The sequence below is a fragment of the Manis pentadactyla genome, chromosome 2 (genome assembly GCF_030020395.1).
Source record: "Manis pentadactyla isolate mManPen7 chromosome 2, mManPen7.hap1, whole genome shotgun sequence".
Taxonomy (NCBI): Eukaryota; Metazoa; Chordata; class Mammalia; order Pholidota; family Manidae; genus Manis; species Manis pentadactyla.
Genome location: NC_080020.1, coordinates 111,523,654 through 111,542,774, shown reverse-complemented (window position 1 = coordinate 111,542,774; position 19,121 = coordinate 111,523,654). Strand labels below are relative to the sequence as shown.

Below are 19,121 nucleotides of genomic sequence, written 5' to 3'. Positions count from 1 at the left end.
CATATTTTAAATATTTGATAATCATAAGAGAATGGAAAAGAAATTTCTTCACCTTAGTGTTAAGACATATATGTCTTTTAGATCTAGAAAAGGGATGTGAAGAGTATTTGAAGTATGTTTTTTGAAAGACACATTTTCTTTTTCTTTTTCACTTTGCACATCAGACTATACAAAATGTTTTAAAGTTGAAATTATGTATGTTCATGTGTGTAAATGCTAAATTGGCAACTGAAGCATTTAAAGATTTTCCTGAGGCAGCTGAGGTAGGATTTGACCTCTAAGTTGTATAGTTGGTGCCTAAGCAAAATTTTCTATTTTGGTGGAAATAGAGTTTCACATCTGTGCTAAATAATGACCAACCAGGAGAACGGGAGGGTAATGGAGGCATCAAATAGAAGAAGCTGTATAAGAACAGAGGAGTAACTCTGGTGTATTGCCCATGGCATTTATCTGTTTAAAACAAACAGATGGACAAACATGAACTATAGCTGATAAGAATTTTCGAGCTATTATACCTGCTATAAGTAATGCTAACTACATAACTTTTTTGGATCATGTCTTTGATTATTCACAACCAGGTGGCCAGAATTCTGGTAACAAGAGCTACTGAATCATAGACATCAGTTAGTTTCCAGGGGTACAATCTGCTCCTCATTTCATGGTGCTTGACTTGACAAAACTCAAATCTTTTGGTAATGGTGGTAGTGGTGATTGTGATACAAAGTAATTCCAGAACTGGTCAAAATAATCACTACTTAGACATTAGTCATATGATATCTGTTTGTCTATGGACATAGTCAATATCTATATTAAAATTTTCTCACACTTCCTTTACGTTAAAAAATATTGCAATATGTGGAAGTTAAAAGCACAGATTCTAGAATCAGTCTGCCTAAGTTTGAGTCCCACCTGCACCACTTACTTTTGTGATCTTGGGCAAAGTTTGTTTATTCTCTCTCTGCCTCAGTTTCCTCATCCTCCTCCAGTAAAATGGAGATAATAATACCTACCCTATAAGATTATTGTGAAGATTATATGAATTAATGTAAGTGCTTATTATATAATTTCTTGTATTAGAGACTTATTGTAAGATACATTTTGTATATATATATATATGTTATTATGTAAGTGACTTAATGTAAGCCCTATAAAGAGTTACCTTTTGTTATAATAATGTTGTTTATATTTTATTGAACTCATTATTGCTGCACTGTGGTGGGGTCATAAGCTTATACTTACAAACCCTTTTTGTCTGTAGGACTGACTGCTGTTTCAGTCCAGATGATAAACTCATAGTCACTGGTACATCTGTTCAAAGGGGATGTGGCAGCGGCAAACTTGTTTTCTTTGAACGCAGGACTTTCCAAAGGGTGTATGAAATAGACATCACTGATGCGGTATGTATATTCTTTTCTCCACAGCCTTGACAATGAAATAAAGTTTACTTTCAGCCATCTTTTGTTTTGATTTTGGTTTGTAAGAGGAACACAAGCCCTGGCCTTACAGTGCAAGGGTAGCTGTTTTTCTCTCCAACACAGGCATTATTAGTACATTACAAACTAGCTGATCTCTTCTTTGCCTTCCCCTGACCCAGTATTTCCTATGATTCCACAGTTCAGTCAGGATTTTAGCTGGGGGAGAGATATTCCCCTCATCTGCCAACCAATTTGCAGAAAGCAGAAACTGATTGTATGTAGGATAAAGAAAGGAGCTTCCCAAAATGTGCATGTTCATGAGGATTCAGCAATTGTAGACAGAAAAATGATGAAGTGTATCATTGTTGCCTAAACTTTGAAAACATTGACAGAATTCTGCTTGTCAGAGTTGTCATTAAGGTAAGACTGAGCTTTCACTGAACTTAATTTCTATTTGGATATTTGGAAGTTTAAAACATTTCGGATTTAACTTCTATATTTAAAAAAAGAAACCTTTTAGCTTTCTTTACAGATTTATATAAGCACTAAAATACCAACCAACATGCTTGCATTCATTCATTCATTCATGTCCTAAGACAGGAGCCATATGTAATATAATAGGATTCTCAGAGGAAAACCTGAATTCCTTTAAAGTCTTTTAAAGTATGTATTATTATTTAGATGGTAAGGTAAATTATTGTTATTTTCTGAGAATGAAACAGGCCAGTTAATGTCTGTAAATTTTCTTTGGCTCATTGTCAAATCCTTTATTAATAAAGTTTCTCCAGTTGTTTCAGCTCTTTGTAAACAGTTGAGACTTATTATGTACTTAAATGATTCAGACAATTGAACAACTGTTTTTAAATCACCAGTAGAAAAGTTCCTGTCTCTCATGTTCTATTATCATTATGGAGTCTTAATTTAGAGGCCCTAAATTTGAAACCATGGTATAGAGACAATGATATAATAATGAGACTAAATCTAGATGAGTACTTAAGTTTTATAGATTCAAATAGCATGGCATAGTACGAAATGTGCCAACACAAATAATACTTCTTTTTGGGTGCATCTGAGAGCCAACTAAAACACTAAACTGAAAGAAAAAGACTCTTGGCTCTATCAGCTTTAGTCTCAAAAAATAGAATTATTATCATTTGTTGTTCCAAAAGTAAGCTGTGTTCTGTTATGCCTCTCAGTGACTATGCATTTCACAAAACTCATGGTTTTGTGTTTTTAAATTGTAATTTAAATTGAAATCTAAAGGGATGTAGAAGTGCGATTACACTTTTTTTAAAGACATGCTAGGTTTCTTAATGTACAGAACATGCAGTTTGCTGTGTTGCTTTGAGTTGCTTTTCTAGCTGAATCTTTTTCTTCATAACACTTAACACTACCTCATCTATTGTATATTTGTTTTTGTGCTCTTCCACCAGGATGCCCTTTGAGGGCAAAAACTTTGTCTTTTTCATTCACTGTGATGTTCTCAGTGTTTAGAAGTTTTTGGCCCTTAGATGACATTTAATCGGTATTGAGTGAGTGAGTAAATGGTATACTTGGGAGGTACAAGTAATACATGTTGTAGAGCACAGGTGAGGAAAGAGAGAAGTATCTAGAGTTGGAAAGGCAAACTCATCTTGTATACATTAACAAGGTGACTTTATCTTTTTTTTTTTTAACAAAGGAATGACACATTCAGACCTAGGTTTTAGGACAGTTAATTTTTATTGAGGTGTGAAGGTTAAATTTAAAAGATTTGGTATTCATTTGTATATGAATGCTGAACACAACAGAACATTATAAACTATAAACTTATTTGCTTAGTTATTTTTCATTAAACTATATTGTTGCAAAATGGCTAATAGAATTTACTTTTTAACTAGTGTAAGTCAAGGAACATAGTTTATGCAGTTTTACTAGCATATTACCATTTATACACTTCAGCCCAAGCATAGTGAAATAAAGTTCTTTGACCTTGTATTATTTAAGGTGGTGGCCTTTTTACCTTAGGTTCTTTTGGCAGTAATTTGAAAGGGATAGTAGGTATTCCTTTGCATAAAGTTAAAAAATCTGGGAAGGAAAAAAGCCAGACATTTCACACCTGATCCTGACTTCTCTTCTATTTTGTTTACTTAGTTAAAGATACTTTGGTGAGGGACCTCTGTTTCTGTAAACATTGACTGAACAAAGTGAGGAAAAGAATAAAAATAAACCTTTGTTTTTAAGACATAGCTACAGCATCTACCATAGCTGATCTAGCATAAAGCCGCTGAAGGGAAGAGAAGGGAAATTTGCTTTGACATTTTTAACTAGACTGCCTAAGCATTTCAAAGTTGATTAAGAATCCTAGTACCAACATTAGAAATATAGCAGTAAAGGCCTTTTAAGGAAGAAAAAATTCATTTGTGATTTTGTAAAGAATATTTGATTATCGTTAGGAACACTTTTATAACTGCTCAAGAGAACAGATAGCAAAGAACAAGAATTATCTTAAATTTTTGCTTCTTTTTATGCCATTACTTGTTCTCTGGAATATGCCCTTCCTGTGAGAAATGAAATCTAGGTTATGCATACCTCATCTACGTTCTTTTAAAAAGAAACATCAGAATGTCAAATATGAGGTTTTTTCTGTCAGTTTGAAATATTATTTTTTTCATGGAGCCAGCTCTACAGTTAGAGAAAGTATATATTCTAGATCTGCCTTCCTGGAATTTTATCATTTATTTTTATCTTCATTAAATGGAGGAAAATGAAATAAAAATAATGGCTTTTCTATTTATTATTAACATTAATTCTGGCCCTCCCCTAAACGATAGGGAGAACTTAAAGTTTTTCTACCAGATTTATGTATCTATCTATCTACTTATTTATTTACTTTACTTACTATAAGCTGTATTCCTGTCCCTTATTATCATGGGTATGGGTTGAAAAATATCTGATTGTTTAAATTATGCTAATTAAGTCACAGTTTAGGTATTTACCAAAAGGAGGGGAAAATTTCTCAGTTAAGACCCATATGTTTGACTATAGAGATAGCCTGTTATGTATATTGAGGAGAAAGTGCTGCCCATATTGTATTAAAAAATAATTTCTTTTTCCATGCAGATATCAACTATACTTTCCTATATATAATTAGGTGATGTTCTGGAGAGAACTTAAATTCACATTATTTTTTCCTCACCTTGTAAGATCTGATTCATCATATATACATTTCAAAGAGAACTAAATCAGATTAGCATTTTGTTTTTTTTCTGATTGTAAGAGTACATATTGTGGGGAAGTTGGGGTTCCTATGGCCAGGGTCCTTACTGAACTTAAACCACCTGATGATGTAACTGGCCTGTTGCTGGGCTGCCACTTCCACACCTTTAGGCAATAAGCTATTATTGCACTATATAGAGAGCTCGACCGAGTGCTCTGGGCAGAGGCAGAGATGCTAGTGCTCGACCTACCGCTGGAGAACAAACCAGGTAATAAACCCTTTCACCCCAAAGAACGTTTTGCTGTTAATTTCTTTGGTCATACTGAATCCATAGCGAACTTGCCTGGGGCTGAAGCCCATTGGCAAGACAATATTCAATCTAAAAAATTGACATACAGGAAGAACATTAAGAAAGTAAGTATATCTAATGGCATCACCCATAGATTATGCCCAGATATGACATTTAAATTAATAAAGTTTGAAGTCCAAGAAAGTTACTGTGTTAACCTATAAAATGACATACAAAATGAAAGTATTACCACTTTCATTTTACATTACAAATAAAAAGTTTCTTGTTAGAGAATATTGATATTTTAAATCCAAAGAGATTGAGGAAGAAGAAAAAGTGAATATAAGGGAGCCATGAAATAAGAGAGCCTGCACGAAGTTAGTATTTATCTTAACTTATAAGTGTAAAGGACATGCTGACCATTCAGACTACAGTCATCCTCCATTATTTGTATATGTGGAGAACAGAAAGGTCATTAAAATTAATGGATAATCCAGAAGTCCTCAGAATTGATTTTGGAATGTATCTTTGTTCTTACATTTGAATATAGATATAAGTTATCTGGAAATTCACTCCAAACCAATAAATGAGGCTATGCCTGTGAAAGCTTGTCTCTAAAGAAGTTAAGGAACTCATCTGTTCTTCCATTTCATACTGGGAGTAGACTAATGATTTGTCTGGTTGATATAAAGTGCCACGTCAGGCAGAATTGCACCTCTTTAAAAGTTTTCTAGAAATAAAGGAGTCAAGTGGTGTCTTTGCCTAGTCAGGATCATAGAAGGAATAGTACACAGAGGGAACTTGAGCTATCAGCAGTGCAAATGCCAACTGGTATTAAACTTGCAAGAAAGACTACATTCGGCACTTATCTGCCTTCTGAAATACAGTGAAAACTTCTTAATGTGAAGCACAAGGGTATGGAAAAAACAGGCTTTGAATTAACTAGCTTTCCATTATCTGATTTTTATTAAAGAACAATAAGGCAGCTGGTTGACTAGGTATAGCAATTGCATTAAATGCTGTATTATTTTGAATAAGGTATCTGCTTATGAATTTTTTCTGTAATTCACTTTCTTAGGAGTATTAAGGCAGTGCAGATTCTAGATGGATGTTGATTAATATTTATATTTAATAAAATATGTGTATTTTCCCCTAGCCAAGTGAGAAGGCAATATACTATAGGGCATATGGAGCATTTGTTCATTGAGATCAGAAAGCCAGGGTGTGTAAGCACTGGTTGTTTCCTAGTCTTCTGACAGGTATGAATATCTGGTAGGGAACTTGGGAATAAGTAGAAGATGATGGAGTTTTCATGTAAATCTGCCAGTGCAGCACTTACATAGTTCTTCTGCCAGCACTACCTTCTCTGGGCTCAAGAGCTAACTTCCAGCATGGCTATTGGAACAATGCTTTACTGTCAGGAAAAACAATGATCAGTTAGTACTACCTTCTGTAGGAGTACTTTCTTTAATCACTGAAGAAAGGAGATGCCAGTGTGATGAAAAACAATACTGCATTTTTGCTGCTTTCATGATTTGGATTACTAAACCCTTTCTTGGGATTTCCTGCAGTATGAAGCAAACACACCAGAGTTCAATTTAAACAATAACCAGACCTCAGCTGTGAATCCCCTATGAAGTTAGCTTCCCAGTGCCCAAGGTGGGCTGGTATCAGTAAGACTTGATAAATGTCTTCCCAGTTCTTGTTGCACCTAAAGGTGTCATGCTGTGGATGTTCCAGGACAGTACTCAGGATTTGAAGAATGCAACTGAGTGCTCATCTGTAGGCGCATGAGAGTAGTAAGAAAAGCAACCACCAACTTCATGGTGGTTTAACTGTTAACATCTACTTTATTGAGTCTGAAAATGACAGGAACTAGTTTAGTGCTAATTCTTTGGTATTATTTTTTAAAGTTCTACAGTGAAATTGATCTTGTTTTAAAGTGTACAGGTCTGTGATTTTTTTAACACATGTAGATTTGTGTAGTCACCACGAACACAATCAAGATACGGAAAAGTTCCTAAAACCCCTCATAAAACTCCTTTGTGCTATCCCTCCATATCACACTGTCACCTCTTCCCCTCTTCCTACTCCTAACCCCATGTTCACTGATCTGTTCTCCATGGCTATAGAGTTGCTTTTTCAAGAATATCTTATAAATGGGCTCATACAGTATGTAATCCTTTAGACTGACTTCTTTCATTAAAATGCTTTGGAGATTCATCCAGGACATTGTGTGTACTGATGATCTGCTACATTTTTATTGCTGAGTAGTATCCCACTATATGGATATAGCACAGTTTGTTTATCTATTAAAGAAGTTCCATTGTTTCCAGTTTTTGGAGATTATGGAAAGAGTTGCTATAAGCATTCATATGTAGGCTTTTATGTGAACATTAAGTCTTCATTTCTCTAGGGTAAATACTAAGGATAGGCTTACTAGGTCATATAGTTGATTATAAGTTTATTTTCATAAGAAAGTGCCAAGCCATTCTAGAGTTGCTATACCATTTTGCATTCTCACCAACAGTATTTGTTTTCTACTTGCTCCACATCCTCACCAACACTTTGTATTGTTGACATTTTTTACTTAATATGTTCTAATAGGTGTGGAGTAGTATCTCATTATAGTACAATTTGTATTTTCCTAATGGGCAATGATGTTGAATATCTTTATGTGTTCATTTTTCCATTATTATACCTCTGTGGTGAAGTACTTCATATTTTTTGCCCATTTTAAAATCAGGTTATTTGTTTTCTTACTATTAAGTTTTAAGAGTACTTTATATAGTCTGGTTCCTTTTGTGAGATACGATTTTCAAATATTTTCTCCCAGTAGGTTGCTTTTTTCTTTTTCTTAATAGCATTTTTACAAGGCAAAACATTTTAATTTTGATAAAATCTAATTTATCAGTTTTTTCTTTTGTAAAGTAAACTTTTGTTGTCACATCTAAGAACTCCTTGACTGACCCCTTTTTCTTCTTAAAGTTTGGTGTTTCACATTTAGGTCTGTGGTCCATTTTGAGCTAATTTTTGTGTAAGAGTGAGGGATATAGGTTGAAGCTGAACCAGGACAAGGGTCAGGCTCAAGCCTAAAATTTAAGGAGGTGTGAAAAAAGTCAATGATCAAGGTAAATGACATTTTAATGCAACATTATAAAAAAAATCAAAATTAATGAAAAAATCCATGATGAATAAAATACCAATATTTTAAAATAAAAATGGGATTAGTAACTCTGCTGTGTCAAGCTGTATATAAGCCTAAGGCAAGAAGAAAACTAGGACTGATGCTGTCTTTATTTAAAATGTTGATATTTTGTTCATCACAGATCTGAGGGGCTGAATAGGGTGGAATACCAGAGTGAGGAAATGATCATGGAAATGGAGTGATACTTCAATGATTTTCCCATCTACCTCCTACTGTTCACTTTTCAGAATACTCAGGTGTTCCATGCTTTCTTTCCAGGTTTTAAACTGCATTCAGAGGGAGAGACTGAGAGGAACGTTTCCTCTATCTCACCCAAAACCAGATCTTTTTTTTAATTAAAAAAATTACAGTGGTGATAGAAAGCATACAATGAAATCGTACAAATTTCAGCAGATGTGCCGAGGAGGAAGCTTCTAAGATTGCTGCACATTTGCAGGGACTTTTATATTATAGGAAATAAAACAATGTCATTGATGCTAGTGTGAGTCACCTTTCTTACTTTGCTGGTATGTTCCCTTGACGTAACTATGCCATAGACAAAGCTACTGGTTTTTGCATAATTAGCTGCCATTTGCCATCAAGCATACTTGGCTCCGTTTCTCAGTATTATCTTCCAGAGTACCTGGAAGATAATACTCCGTGCTTATCTGAGGTCTATGGCTTAACCTTCTTATATGAAAATTAGATTTACTTTTAACAGAAGATTCTACAAACTCCCCCAAAGAGTTCATTCCTGTTTGTGATTCCCTTATCCCAGACCTTTTTTCTCTTTACACTAAACCTCACATTCTCCTGCTTAGAGCCCACAGCCTTTACTCTAGTCCTCAAGGAGTTAGAAAACAGCTGGTTAACATTCCTTATTTCCTGGAAGATTATAAAGTTACTGTTCAGTCGTCCCTTGTTTAAGTGAACCAGACGTAATTGTTGTTAACATTTCCTTATGGGTCATATTTTCTCAACATTTCAGTTACCTTTGATGCAAGCTTCTCAGCCATTCTCTTCTTTGAAGTAATGTTTACTGTAGGATTCCAGATTCAAAACCTATAGTGAGTTGCCTTTTCCTATAATTATCTATTTGCTTATCTGTCCATTTGACAGTGATCTCAGTTGGAGAGACATGTTGAGATGAAGGGCCAATCACATGCTACTTTAGGCTTCATAAATCATTGAAAGCATAAGAATGAGGACCAAAAAGAAACATTGTCTAGTTTAATAGTTTATCCATTTTCTAGTGGCATTTAACCCTGTAACAGGCTGTATTAAAAGGCATCTACTACTTACTGGTGTCAGCATTTTCAAGGAAATGTTTCTGTTTCCTGTTTTGCTTCCATTTCTAGACTTTCAAAACAGGGGAAACAGTCAGTGTTTCTCTCTTTTCCTTCTCTACACAAGAGTTTGGTGTGTTATTTAATTGATATTTAAACTTATTTACATTATCTTGTATGGACATGTTTGCCATGAGTGGCAAAACTGGATGAAAAATCAGCTACTAGATAATGCAACCCTACAGGAGAAACCATACTTGACTTCTCTACAAAATATCAAAAAAGGAAAACTTGGTTTTGTAGATGTTTAAATGTTAAAAATGACACCTTATTCTTTATGAAATGTGTAAACTTATAATACAGTAATGACAAGTACTCTATTATCTAACCCCTGCACCATGTAATGCCCTTCCCACCCCTGCAATAGAAGGCCAAATGAAGGATGTTATATCTTGTAGGATTTTCTATGACAGTTTTTCCTCTCCCAACCTGAATTTGATGAACAATCTTTGGTAACAAGTTTTCCAGCTGTTCTATCAGAACTCTGGCCAAATCTTCACAATTATATATAGCATGGGGACGAAAGAGGTCTATAATTAACACATATCCTAGGGTAGTGTTTTTTTCCTTTTTTGGAGTGACAGATAATACTGTGTCTTGTATGAGGGGAGGTTGTGAGATCCCCAAAAGGCTAAATAAAAGAGTATGATTTGTAAAACATCTTTACCTAACTGTATTAAGATAAGTAGTGTTTTACATATCCTGTATGGTTCATCTTTGAAGATTTAGCTTTTCCTGTATTGTTTTGGTTTTACATATTTGATGATTTCCAAGATGTGATCATATATTTCTTTCTAGTAGTTTGGGATGTAATAGTTTTATCCTATTTGGATAAACAGGATAAAACTATTTATATATTTAAATAAACTATTTATTTATATAAACAAAGGATGTATGATTATTTACGCCCATCTCTTATTGATAGAAGAGGAAGGGTAAGGGGCCTGGGTCTATAAATTGAGAGAGATGGCCTGAGGTAGTGCTTCACAAGCTTTTGCACAACTGGGCCCCCATAATAGATGATAATATGTGATCTAACTAGACAAAGTTTGCTCTTTGCTGCACTGACTTGCTTGAGGCTCCAGTGCTCTAGGCCTCTCTCAGGCCTGGGCTCTGTGTCTTGGCACAGCTGCAACCCATTTTTTTGGCCATCAGTGGGAAGCTAGAATTTTGGGAATGTGCCTCCAGTAAGTGCTGCTTCTAGGTGGATCATGGGGCCTTTTGGATATTTGCCTGTAGGACCCCCCACTGGTGTCATTCACCCTGTGGACTCCAACATCAGCTTTCTGTTTCCTGCTCTCAGACTGTCATTAATAAGAATGATTACCTGAATCTCTTCAGTCATTATTTGTGCTTTATTTGCCTTTCTAAAGTCTTCTCAAATTAAGATTGGAGGAACTAGCATTTAATGCTTTGAATTAGATGAAGAAAATTGTATTTAATTTTCTCATGCAAGAGACCTTACATTTTCTCTGAGAACTTTTTCTCATGATGAAACTCTTTAGGCAAGTCTATCAGATACAGATGTAATTCATTTAGCGCCAAGGACAACTACCAGGTTCCAGATTTTTGCTCCTTAGCAGTTACCTTAATTTTAGAGCACAGGCCGTAAATGAACTGATTTTAATAAATGCATTTTCCATGGATTTGGTGGGAATTAATTTGATAATTGTATGCTCATTTTTAAGAAGTATAATCTGTGCCTCTGTACCCAGATATTTATGGCCAGTATAGAGCAATACTTTTCCTTGTTTGTTTTTTCTGCAGCAACCTTTTATAAAAGTGCTATAGCATTTTTTCTTTTCCACGTAGGATTTCTGTCTGGTTTATCAGAGAATTATTTGGGGCAAGGAAGGGGGAAGATTGAGAAGATCTCCAGCTAAGGAGTGACAGCTGGTCTAAGTCTGGCTGTAGGTAGAGCTTTCTTAGAGTTGGAGGAGTGTGGAGGAGAGAAAAAGGATAGGTATGTGCTCACTTAGAAGAGCAGAGAACATGTCTATCTTTAATCTTTTAGAGATGAGGGATGTCTCCATGGAGATCAGGTGGGTGTTGAGAAGTCTTATTTATTGGCGACTGAGGCTTACTCATTAGGTTCACTTCCTGAACTTTAGAGGGATGAGGCCAAGCCCCATGGCCCATGCATACTGCAAAATAATCCAAGTTTGGGAGAAGCAGGGCTTTGGGAGGAAGGACAAATAGCCTGGAAAAGTTTAAAGAATTACCATCTTACTATTCCACCTCCCTGGTGCAATAATTTAATGTGGAAAGCAGTTTTTCTCTGTGAAATAGAACTTGGGCTTGTGGAAATCTGAAAAAAATTCTTTTTCCAGTACCTCTCCATTTTCATTTGCCTTTTACAAAAAATTGTTTTGGACTCATTTTGATCTGTGTTCTTAACGTTGGGGATCAGCATATGCACTGTCATTCAGATGTATTGGACATTCCTGGATAGGTCCATGCCCATCTAGATGACGTTGCCTTTCTGAAAGTTGGCAAAACTGAGTGATGGTTTCCTTCACAGACAGGTGTAAGACTCTTTATTTGAAAATTACGAAAAATGCTTGTTCTCCCAAGGAATCACTGAGTTAGCTTATCTGTTCGTGTACTATATGACAAAAACAAGAAAAAACCAGATGGAGTTTGGTTTACAGTGTGAGTCAGCAGCTGGGAAGTATCAGGAAATGGTGTTTCATCATAATCATGTTTAAAATATAAAATTATGAAGGACGTTGGGCTTCTTTTAGCATGTAAAGTAGAATAAGGGTGGTGTTTGGATATGTGCATTACAGATACCTAAGATGTTATGCAGGCACTGATTTCCTTTATAGTAACATTTGTGAACTTGGTAGTTGTGGGCTTTTTCTTTTGTCATTTTAGTAATACCATCTGCTTTTAAATGTAAACTTGCTAAGATTTCTACTTCTGGGTTAGGTGGGTTTGGAAGTGATTTAAAATCTCCCACATCCTTTCCTCCCCATCTTCTAAAATAAGATTGTGCATAGTTAAGTAGCATAAGGGAATGAGAATTGGAGTTTAAAAGACATCCTCACTGCTCCTAGCTCCTCTGTGTACAAGTTTTGTGACTTTGGGGAAGTTATGCACCTTCCTACAAACCTCAATTTCTTCTTGTGAAATGGGGATGAGATTACTAATTTTGTAGTATTGTTGTGAGGGTTCATTTACTTTAAATAATATAAAGTTCCAGATACCTAATAGTTCTCTTCCCACCATATCCTAAAATATAGATCTATTTCTCTCATTTATTTCCTCCTCTCCTTATTTGTTACCATGACTTCACTTAAAGTAAACCAAAACCCACAGAAATAAATTATTTGGAATTTTTTGTGGCCTGTTCACTCTTGCTAAGGGTAATTCCAACATTCCTGTTTTGGAACTTTGACACTGCTATTTGTATACAGTGCTCTCTTCTTCCTTGGCTTCCCTGCCTCCCTCTCCCCGTTGGCCCCCCACTTTTTTCTTTGGTCTCTGTAGAGAAAGAAAGATCTCTGTGTTGAGCACATTAAAGTCTTGTAAACTCTTTCTTGTCACCTTGCTTATGAACTCCAAGCCCAGATATCATCTCTGTGTAGCTACTCAGATAGACAAGTGCTTTGGGGGCAAATTGTTGCTCTGTACTTCCAAATTATAATGCTAAAATGAAAGTAGTTTTGGTTTAAACACTAAACCCAATTTTATGCTAAAATGAAGTTAGGGTGAGGCAGCTGGGGAGCCATTAGTGGACTCACATGTTTTGGTAAGATGAAGTAGATTGCTGTAAGAATAAAGTTCTTTATCAACTTAATTAAGCAAATTAGTAAATTAAAACATGCAGACTATGCTGATGGACAGTCACTGTAATGAGGTATGTGGTGGGGACTTGATAATGGCAGGAATCTAGTAACCACAATGTTGCTCATGTGATTGTACATTAATGATACCATAATAAAAAAAAACATGCAAACTAATTTCAGAATCTAGTTCATTGCACTACAGTGGTCTTCTGCTGTTTGAATCTCATCGTATAATGTGAAGACTTTCTCTTTGATCTTTGTGGATCTCAAGACATTCTTTCTGGTCCTTTGATTCAGATGTGCTTTCCACCCTTCATTTGCTGCACTGCTCAGTAAATCTATAGGTCAGAATATGTCAAGTCCCCAGCTACAGAAGCACCTCTTCAAGAACAGAGGATGAAGGATGTCTTGGGTGGATGGTTGGTTGAGTGAACACACTCATTCTAAGTAGTTACAGCTCATTTGTCTTCTGATAGTTCCTTGGGCTTCTAGCAGGCACGTGTCCCATTGTTGTTAAGTAAAGCCCAGTATGTATGTTTGACAAGTTAACAGCATGGTGCTCTGCTTGCTCCCCAGTCCTGCCGCTGTCTTAGGGATTGTTTGGTTTGGCAGATGGCCAGCTCTCTGCTATAAGATGCATTTCCTTGACAGGGCAAAGTGTGGAGCCGCATTAGCTGCAAAGTTTACAAAGGTTAGATAAACACCCACAATAAATATTAATAAACAAAAAAGGCCACCCACCTTTGACTTTGAATTCTGTTTCTACATTCCATGTTTTGGAATTCCTGTAGTATTTGATTAATAGCCAGTCTTAGGGTAATTGAGCTTTAAGTGTCTTTTGCCTAAGTCAAACTACTTACAGAGAGCCCTCATTGGCTGCTTTGGTGACTCATTGCCACAGTGGATGGAGTTCTGGAATGCCTATTTAGTTCAAGGGGTCTCATCTGCCTCCTCCTTGCTTCTGTGTGAAAAGGAGGTAAATGTGCTTTTTCATTAATGCTTATGTTGACTAGCCATGTGCATGTTTAAGAGCTCTAGAGGGCAAAGGATGTGAACAGGAATAGAGGTGCAGTGTCCTGAGCCTGGGCTCCCTGGAAAGCAGTCAAACATTGGTTGGCTGGGCAATTGCCTCTCTCTAACATTTACACCTTCAGCGTAGAAGGAGGGAATAGCAGTAACCTGCTGCCCCTGGAAATGCCTATTTGGCTGGGGTCTTAGAATTTACCAGGCCTACATTATGGATATTTTCCAGTTCTGTACCCTGCTCACTTGAAAACATATTTGAGAACCAGTAATCTTGGACTACTTAGCCAGACCTCTAGAGAACCAAGGAATGGAAGTATCTATAATACTGTTTCCTCCAGGTTGTCTTGGGGCCATTTGCAGGTAGCTGAGATTCCTGAATGCCATTGGAAGCCCCCTCTCATTATCTTCTTTTGCTCTCTGGTTCATTCACATCCTCTTTTCAGAACTACATTCAGAGGAAACTAATCTTATTGTGATTGAAGTAAATTGAATATAATAATGATCTAGAGAAATCAAATTATTCCTTGTAGATAGTAATGATTTTAACTTGAAAATTGTCTCTAACTCCACCTAGCAAAGCAATCCATTTAGGCTTAAAGGACTGTAACTTTTTAATTCATTCTTTCATCAAATATTGACTGAGTACCAGATACTAATCTAGGCACTCGGGATACATTGCCACATAAAACAGACCAAGATCTCTGCCTATGTGGAACATATACTCGAGTGGGGGAGGCAGATCATAAACTTAATTAACAGTAATCATATTATGTTAAAAGCTGACACATGCTATTAAGAGAAAAAGGAAAGGCAATGTAAGGGAAGTTGTAGGATACAGTTTTAAATAGCATGGTCTGGGTAGCAATGACATTTAAGCAAAGATTTGAAGGAGATGAGTGTTGCCTTGGATGAACTTAGTCTCGATAGTGTTTATGAAGTTATATCTGTGACTCTTCTCATGTTTTCATATACCTGGCCATGACCATCTGGAAATTTCCAGTAGTCTAGGCAAGGTTCTCAAATTAGTCTCAGTGGCAGAGCACCTGCAAGTCAGGCTGTGCTTTACAGACCATGAACTATTGATACATTTAATTCCATTTTACCAACCAGGCACAATTTTATTAGTAGAAAATGTGATTTTTACACCAAGGTAGATTCCACAAGCATATGTACAAAATGACATCAGCCCCACCCCCAAAAAAGTCAAATTGTGTATAATTTTACTATTTTCAAGTTTTTCTGTTAATATTCACTCACTGCTGTATCTGTTTTATCATCTTTCATCAGTTGCTAGCAGACATTGTATAGCAGGCACCATAAAGTTAAGAAAAATTATGGAAAGAAAACGTAAATTTATGAGAACCTGCCCTTTTAACTTAATTTTTACCCTACCATTGGGGAAAACACAGCCATTCTGATTTTATTTTCCCAGAGGAACATGTCACCTCTTTTAGGGATGCAGACCTTAAGAACCTCTCTTCTAGAGTATTGTCAGACATCAGTTAGAAGTCCCACAGATTCTTTTACATTTCATTCTTAGTTCCTGAGAAATCTCAGTGAAGGACTGTTGCCATTTAATTACATGCATATTTTTTGCCATTCAGGTGGGAGTCAGAATTTCTAGCAAAGGAGATTGCAGAGATATCCAGATATTCCATCTTAACAAAATAGCAGGATGATTAGGGAGAAGAAATCAAAGAAATTCAGCCCGAGGTAGATTTGGGAAATAGAACTTCCATAATTTTCATTTTACTATTAGAATATAAAACAGCAGAATCTAACTGTATCCCCTTTTAGTCCTTGTACATTGCTTAGCACATGATAGATTCTTAATAAACATTGAATTGGTGTTCCCACCCATTTCTTGTTCTATCAGAGTGAGATCTGCAGAACCTAGTACATGGTGTTTCTGCTTACCAACTTAAGCTTCATTTTTTTCCCCCTTAATTCTATCCTTGCTATCCCTCCCACCTCTGCCCTCTGACTGCAGACAAAAATAAAAAACAGGTTGTAGTTCTCATTGAGAACTCATGATTCCTTTTGACCCCAGAGCACTACTTAATCTTCCTGACCAGTAATGAATTCAAAGAATCATAACTTCCAGTGAACCTCTCTTAAACAGCTTTTCATTCAGGTTAATGTCAAGACTTTGTATTCTGAATCTGTTTTACTTCTGCTATTGTCCTGCTGGTTTATTTCATAGTTAGAGAGCTATTATTCAATGCTTGCCAATATGAGTTATTCCTGAAAAAGCTTTATGAGATTTGGATCTTTGTAAACTAAAAGCTCCACCTGGCCTCAATCTGCTGTCCCAAGAGACATATTGTGTGTGTAACATCCTGAAACAGTGAGATCTAAATCTGTTTCGGTGGTAAGCAGAGCTGTTACCTGGGCTCGGCATTCCAAGATGCCCTCCTCACATGGCAGTAGGGTTGGGGAAGACTCCCTTTTGGTTTTAAGGTTGTCAAGAAAAGAAAGGAAGGATGTCAGGATGGGAGCATCCTTTTCTTAATAGGGTGTCACACAGATACTAAGTGGTAGAAATGGAATTCAACTTTCAGAACATGACCTTATGGTTTAGAAGATGTCCTGAAAGTTACAAGTAGCCATCAGGGTGATATCCAGTTTAATAAACCAGCCATCAAAGTACAAGCAGCATTTTTTTTTCATTCTTGTTTTGCCTCTTTAGTTGATTACCATGCTTTTCCTTTGCAGAGTGTTGTGCGCTGTCTGTGGCATCCGAAGCTGAACCAGATCATGGTGGGAACTGGAAACGGATTGGCCAAAGTCTATTACGACCCCAACAAGAGTCAGAGGTATTTAATAAGTATTGTCTGATTTGATTTAGATGGATGACAACAACTGGGTGGAGGACTTTTTTTCACTCCTGCTTTTATTTGTTTCCCCCTTTGATGAGGATCCACCCTTTTGGAAAATGCAGCTGGCACAGAGTAAAGCCTCAAACTCCTACTATTTGCTTTAAAGAGGATTTGGATATTGCCCTTGATCCATACAGAATTCAAAGTGAAAGTTTCCTGGGGATTTGTAGTACTTTAGCTGAAATGTTGAGTGCAAGGGGGGAGAGGGGAAACTCCTGCCCACTTTGCATACCACCGTGGACAGTGGCATTAGCAGTGATGCATGTAAGGGATTAACAAAGCAGGGAACTAATGACTTACAAGACATGGAAACAGCTAGTCCATTTTTTCCCTTTCTGTTTGGCCTTTTATCAGGTACCAGTTTGGATGTTTGGCAGCGTTGTTCTCTGCCAACAGAAGGGGACAGCACAAACACCCCCTTTCAAACTCCTGCCCACCCCAAAGACCAAACCTACACATGTGGATGTGTTTCAGAGTTTCAAAAATTCCCCTAGAGGCTCAGTTAGCCTTGATTATTTCCATTTTCCTTGGGCACAAAGGTGGACATTACCACCACCCAAAAAAGGATGTTTTTGTTTCGCTCTGTTAAGGCACAGTGGCGATTAGCTCTTTCTTTGGAGTAAGCCTTGGTTAGCTAGTATTAAAATTCACTGGGGTCCCCTGTAAATCTGTTTTAACTCCCACATCCCTTTGGGGGAAAGGAAACCCATCCTCTATTAATGAATATTTATTGACCATAATTTGACTCTGAATAGTAGCAGACAGACCTGTTGTCCTTTGGACAAATTACTGGGCAAGGGTTGGAACTCTGGCCTTACAAAATAACTTATTGTGGTATTTAAAAACAAATAGGATTTTTTTAAATTAAAAAATTGAAAATGCTAATGTAATTAGGGAGTCTCTTTCACATGAGACAATGAGGAACCAACCCCATTTGCTAGCAACCACTTAGATACACAGTCTTTGGAATATTTACTTTAAGAAATTTTCTTATTTGAATTTGCTCCTCCTGAAGGGATAGTTCATTATTGCTAAGGAGAAGTGAAATGTTCTAAGCACACTTTTAGTTAATCCCATACATTCTTGGTCTGTAGCCCCACAGCAACACTGCCAAGCTGACTCAGTTCCAGACACTTACACTCTTGTATTTCAGATGTGGACAAATAATACCACTTGGTGTGTAGACCACTCAGATTGCTTTCATCTTAGACATAAACAAAATTTGAGCCCTATAACCTTTAGGGTGAAAAGGTTGGTTAATGTCATTTATATCTCTTTAAGATTTTAAGTTTTTAAGTTATTTTTGTAGATTTTAAAAACTAGTGTTCTATTGCCCAGTTACCTTTCCAACCTATTCACTCAGCACTGCCTGACAGACTTATTTTCTTGTAAATTTAATCCCTTATCACCAGGGTCTTATCTGTTGCCATCCCTTAGAAAATCAAGGACTTGGTGAGATGGTGTGCAGAGAGTGTGTTCCTAAACATATATAATGTTCTTGACAGAGACTTTCTGTTTCTAAGACCAAATAAAGAAAATAATTCACGTTTACCCTTCTTAGGGGAGCCAAATTATGTGTGGTTAAAACCCAGCGGAAGGCAAAACAAGCTGAGACTCTAACCCAGGACTACATCATAACCCGTAAGTTGTCAGCATCATCTTTCAATCCTTCATCTCTTTTCTACTCTAGTGTGGTGTTGATCTCATGGCTTTAGAGACAGAAAAAGTCTTGAGTTCAGGTGTGTATTACAAAACATCCCATTCATGTGGATGGGACTTTGAGTCATGTAATAGCTAGCCCCTGTAGCTTCTGTGACTCATCACAGAGACAGGATTATTTCATGTAATATGCAGCCCCAAAGGGGAAAGCCTATTTAAGCCTAATGCATTACTCCATAGCAGCCTTGTAAAGAATAATAGTCTTGTCTAAGAATAAACAAGAAGGCGTGCTGGTCTTGGAATCTGGAGACCCGGATTGGGCCAGTTCCA

At 36.6% G+C, this 19,121-nt stretch overlaps 1 protein-coding gene across 2 annotated transcripts in view; it reads left to right on the top strand.

The window, feature by feature from the left end:
• The window catches only part of WDR70 (WD repeat domain 70), a 404,364-nt gene that overhangs the window by 339,125 nt on the left and 46,118 nt on the right, over window positions 1-19,121 (top strand). Inside the window, exons 13-15 of one of the 2 annotated variants that reach the window (XM_036886101.2) lie at window positions 1,358-1,397; window positions 16,969-17,069; window positions 18,694-18,773. In XM_036886101.2, the coding sequence (XP_036741996.2) occupies window positions 1,358-1,397; window positions 16,969-17,069; window positions 18,694-18,773 (221 nt within the window). Of the gene's footprint in view, window positions 1-1,258; window positions 1,398-16,968; window positions 17,070-18,693; window positions 18,774-19,121 lie in introns of both variants that reach the window. The other variant, XM_036886094.2, reaches the window with a different exon arrangement.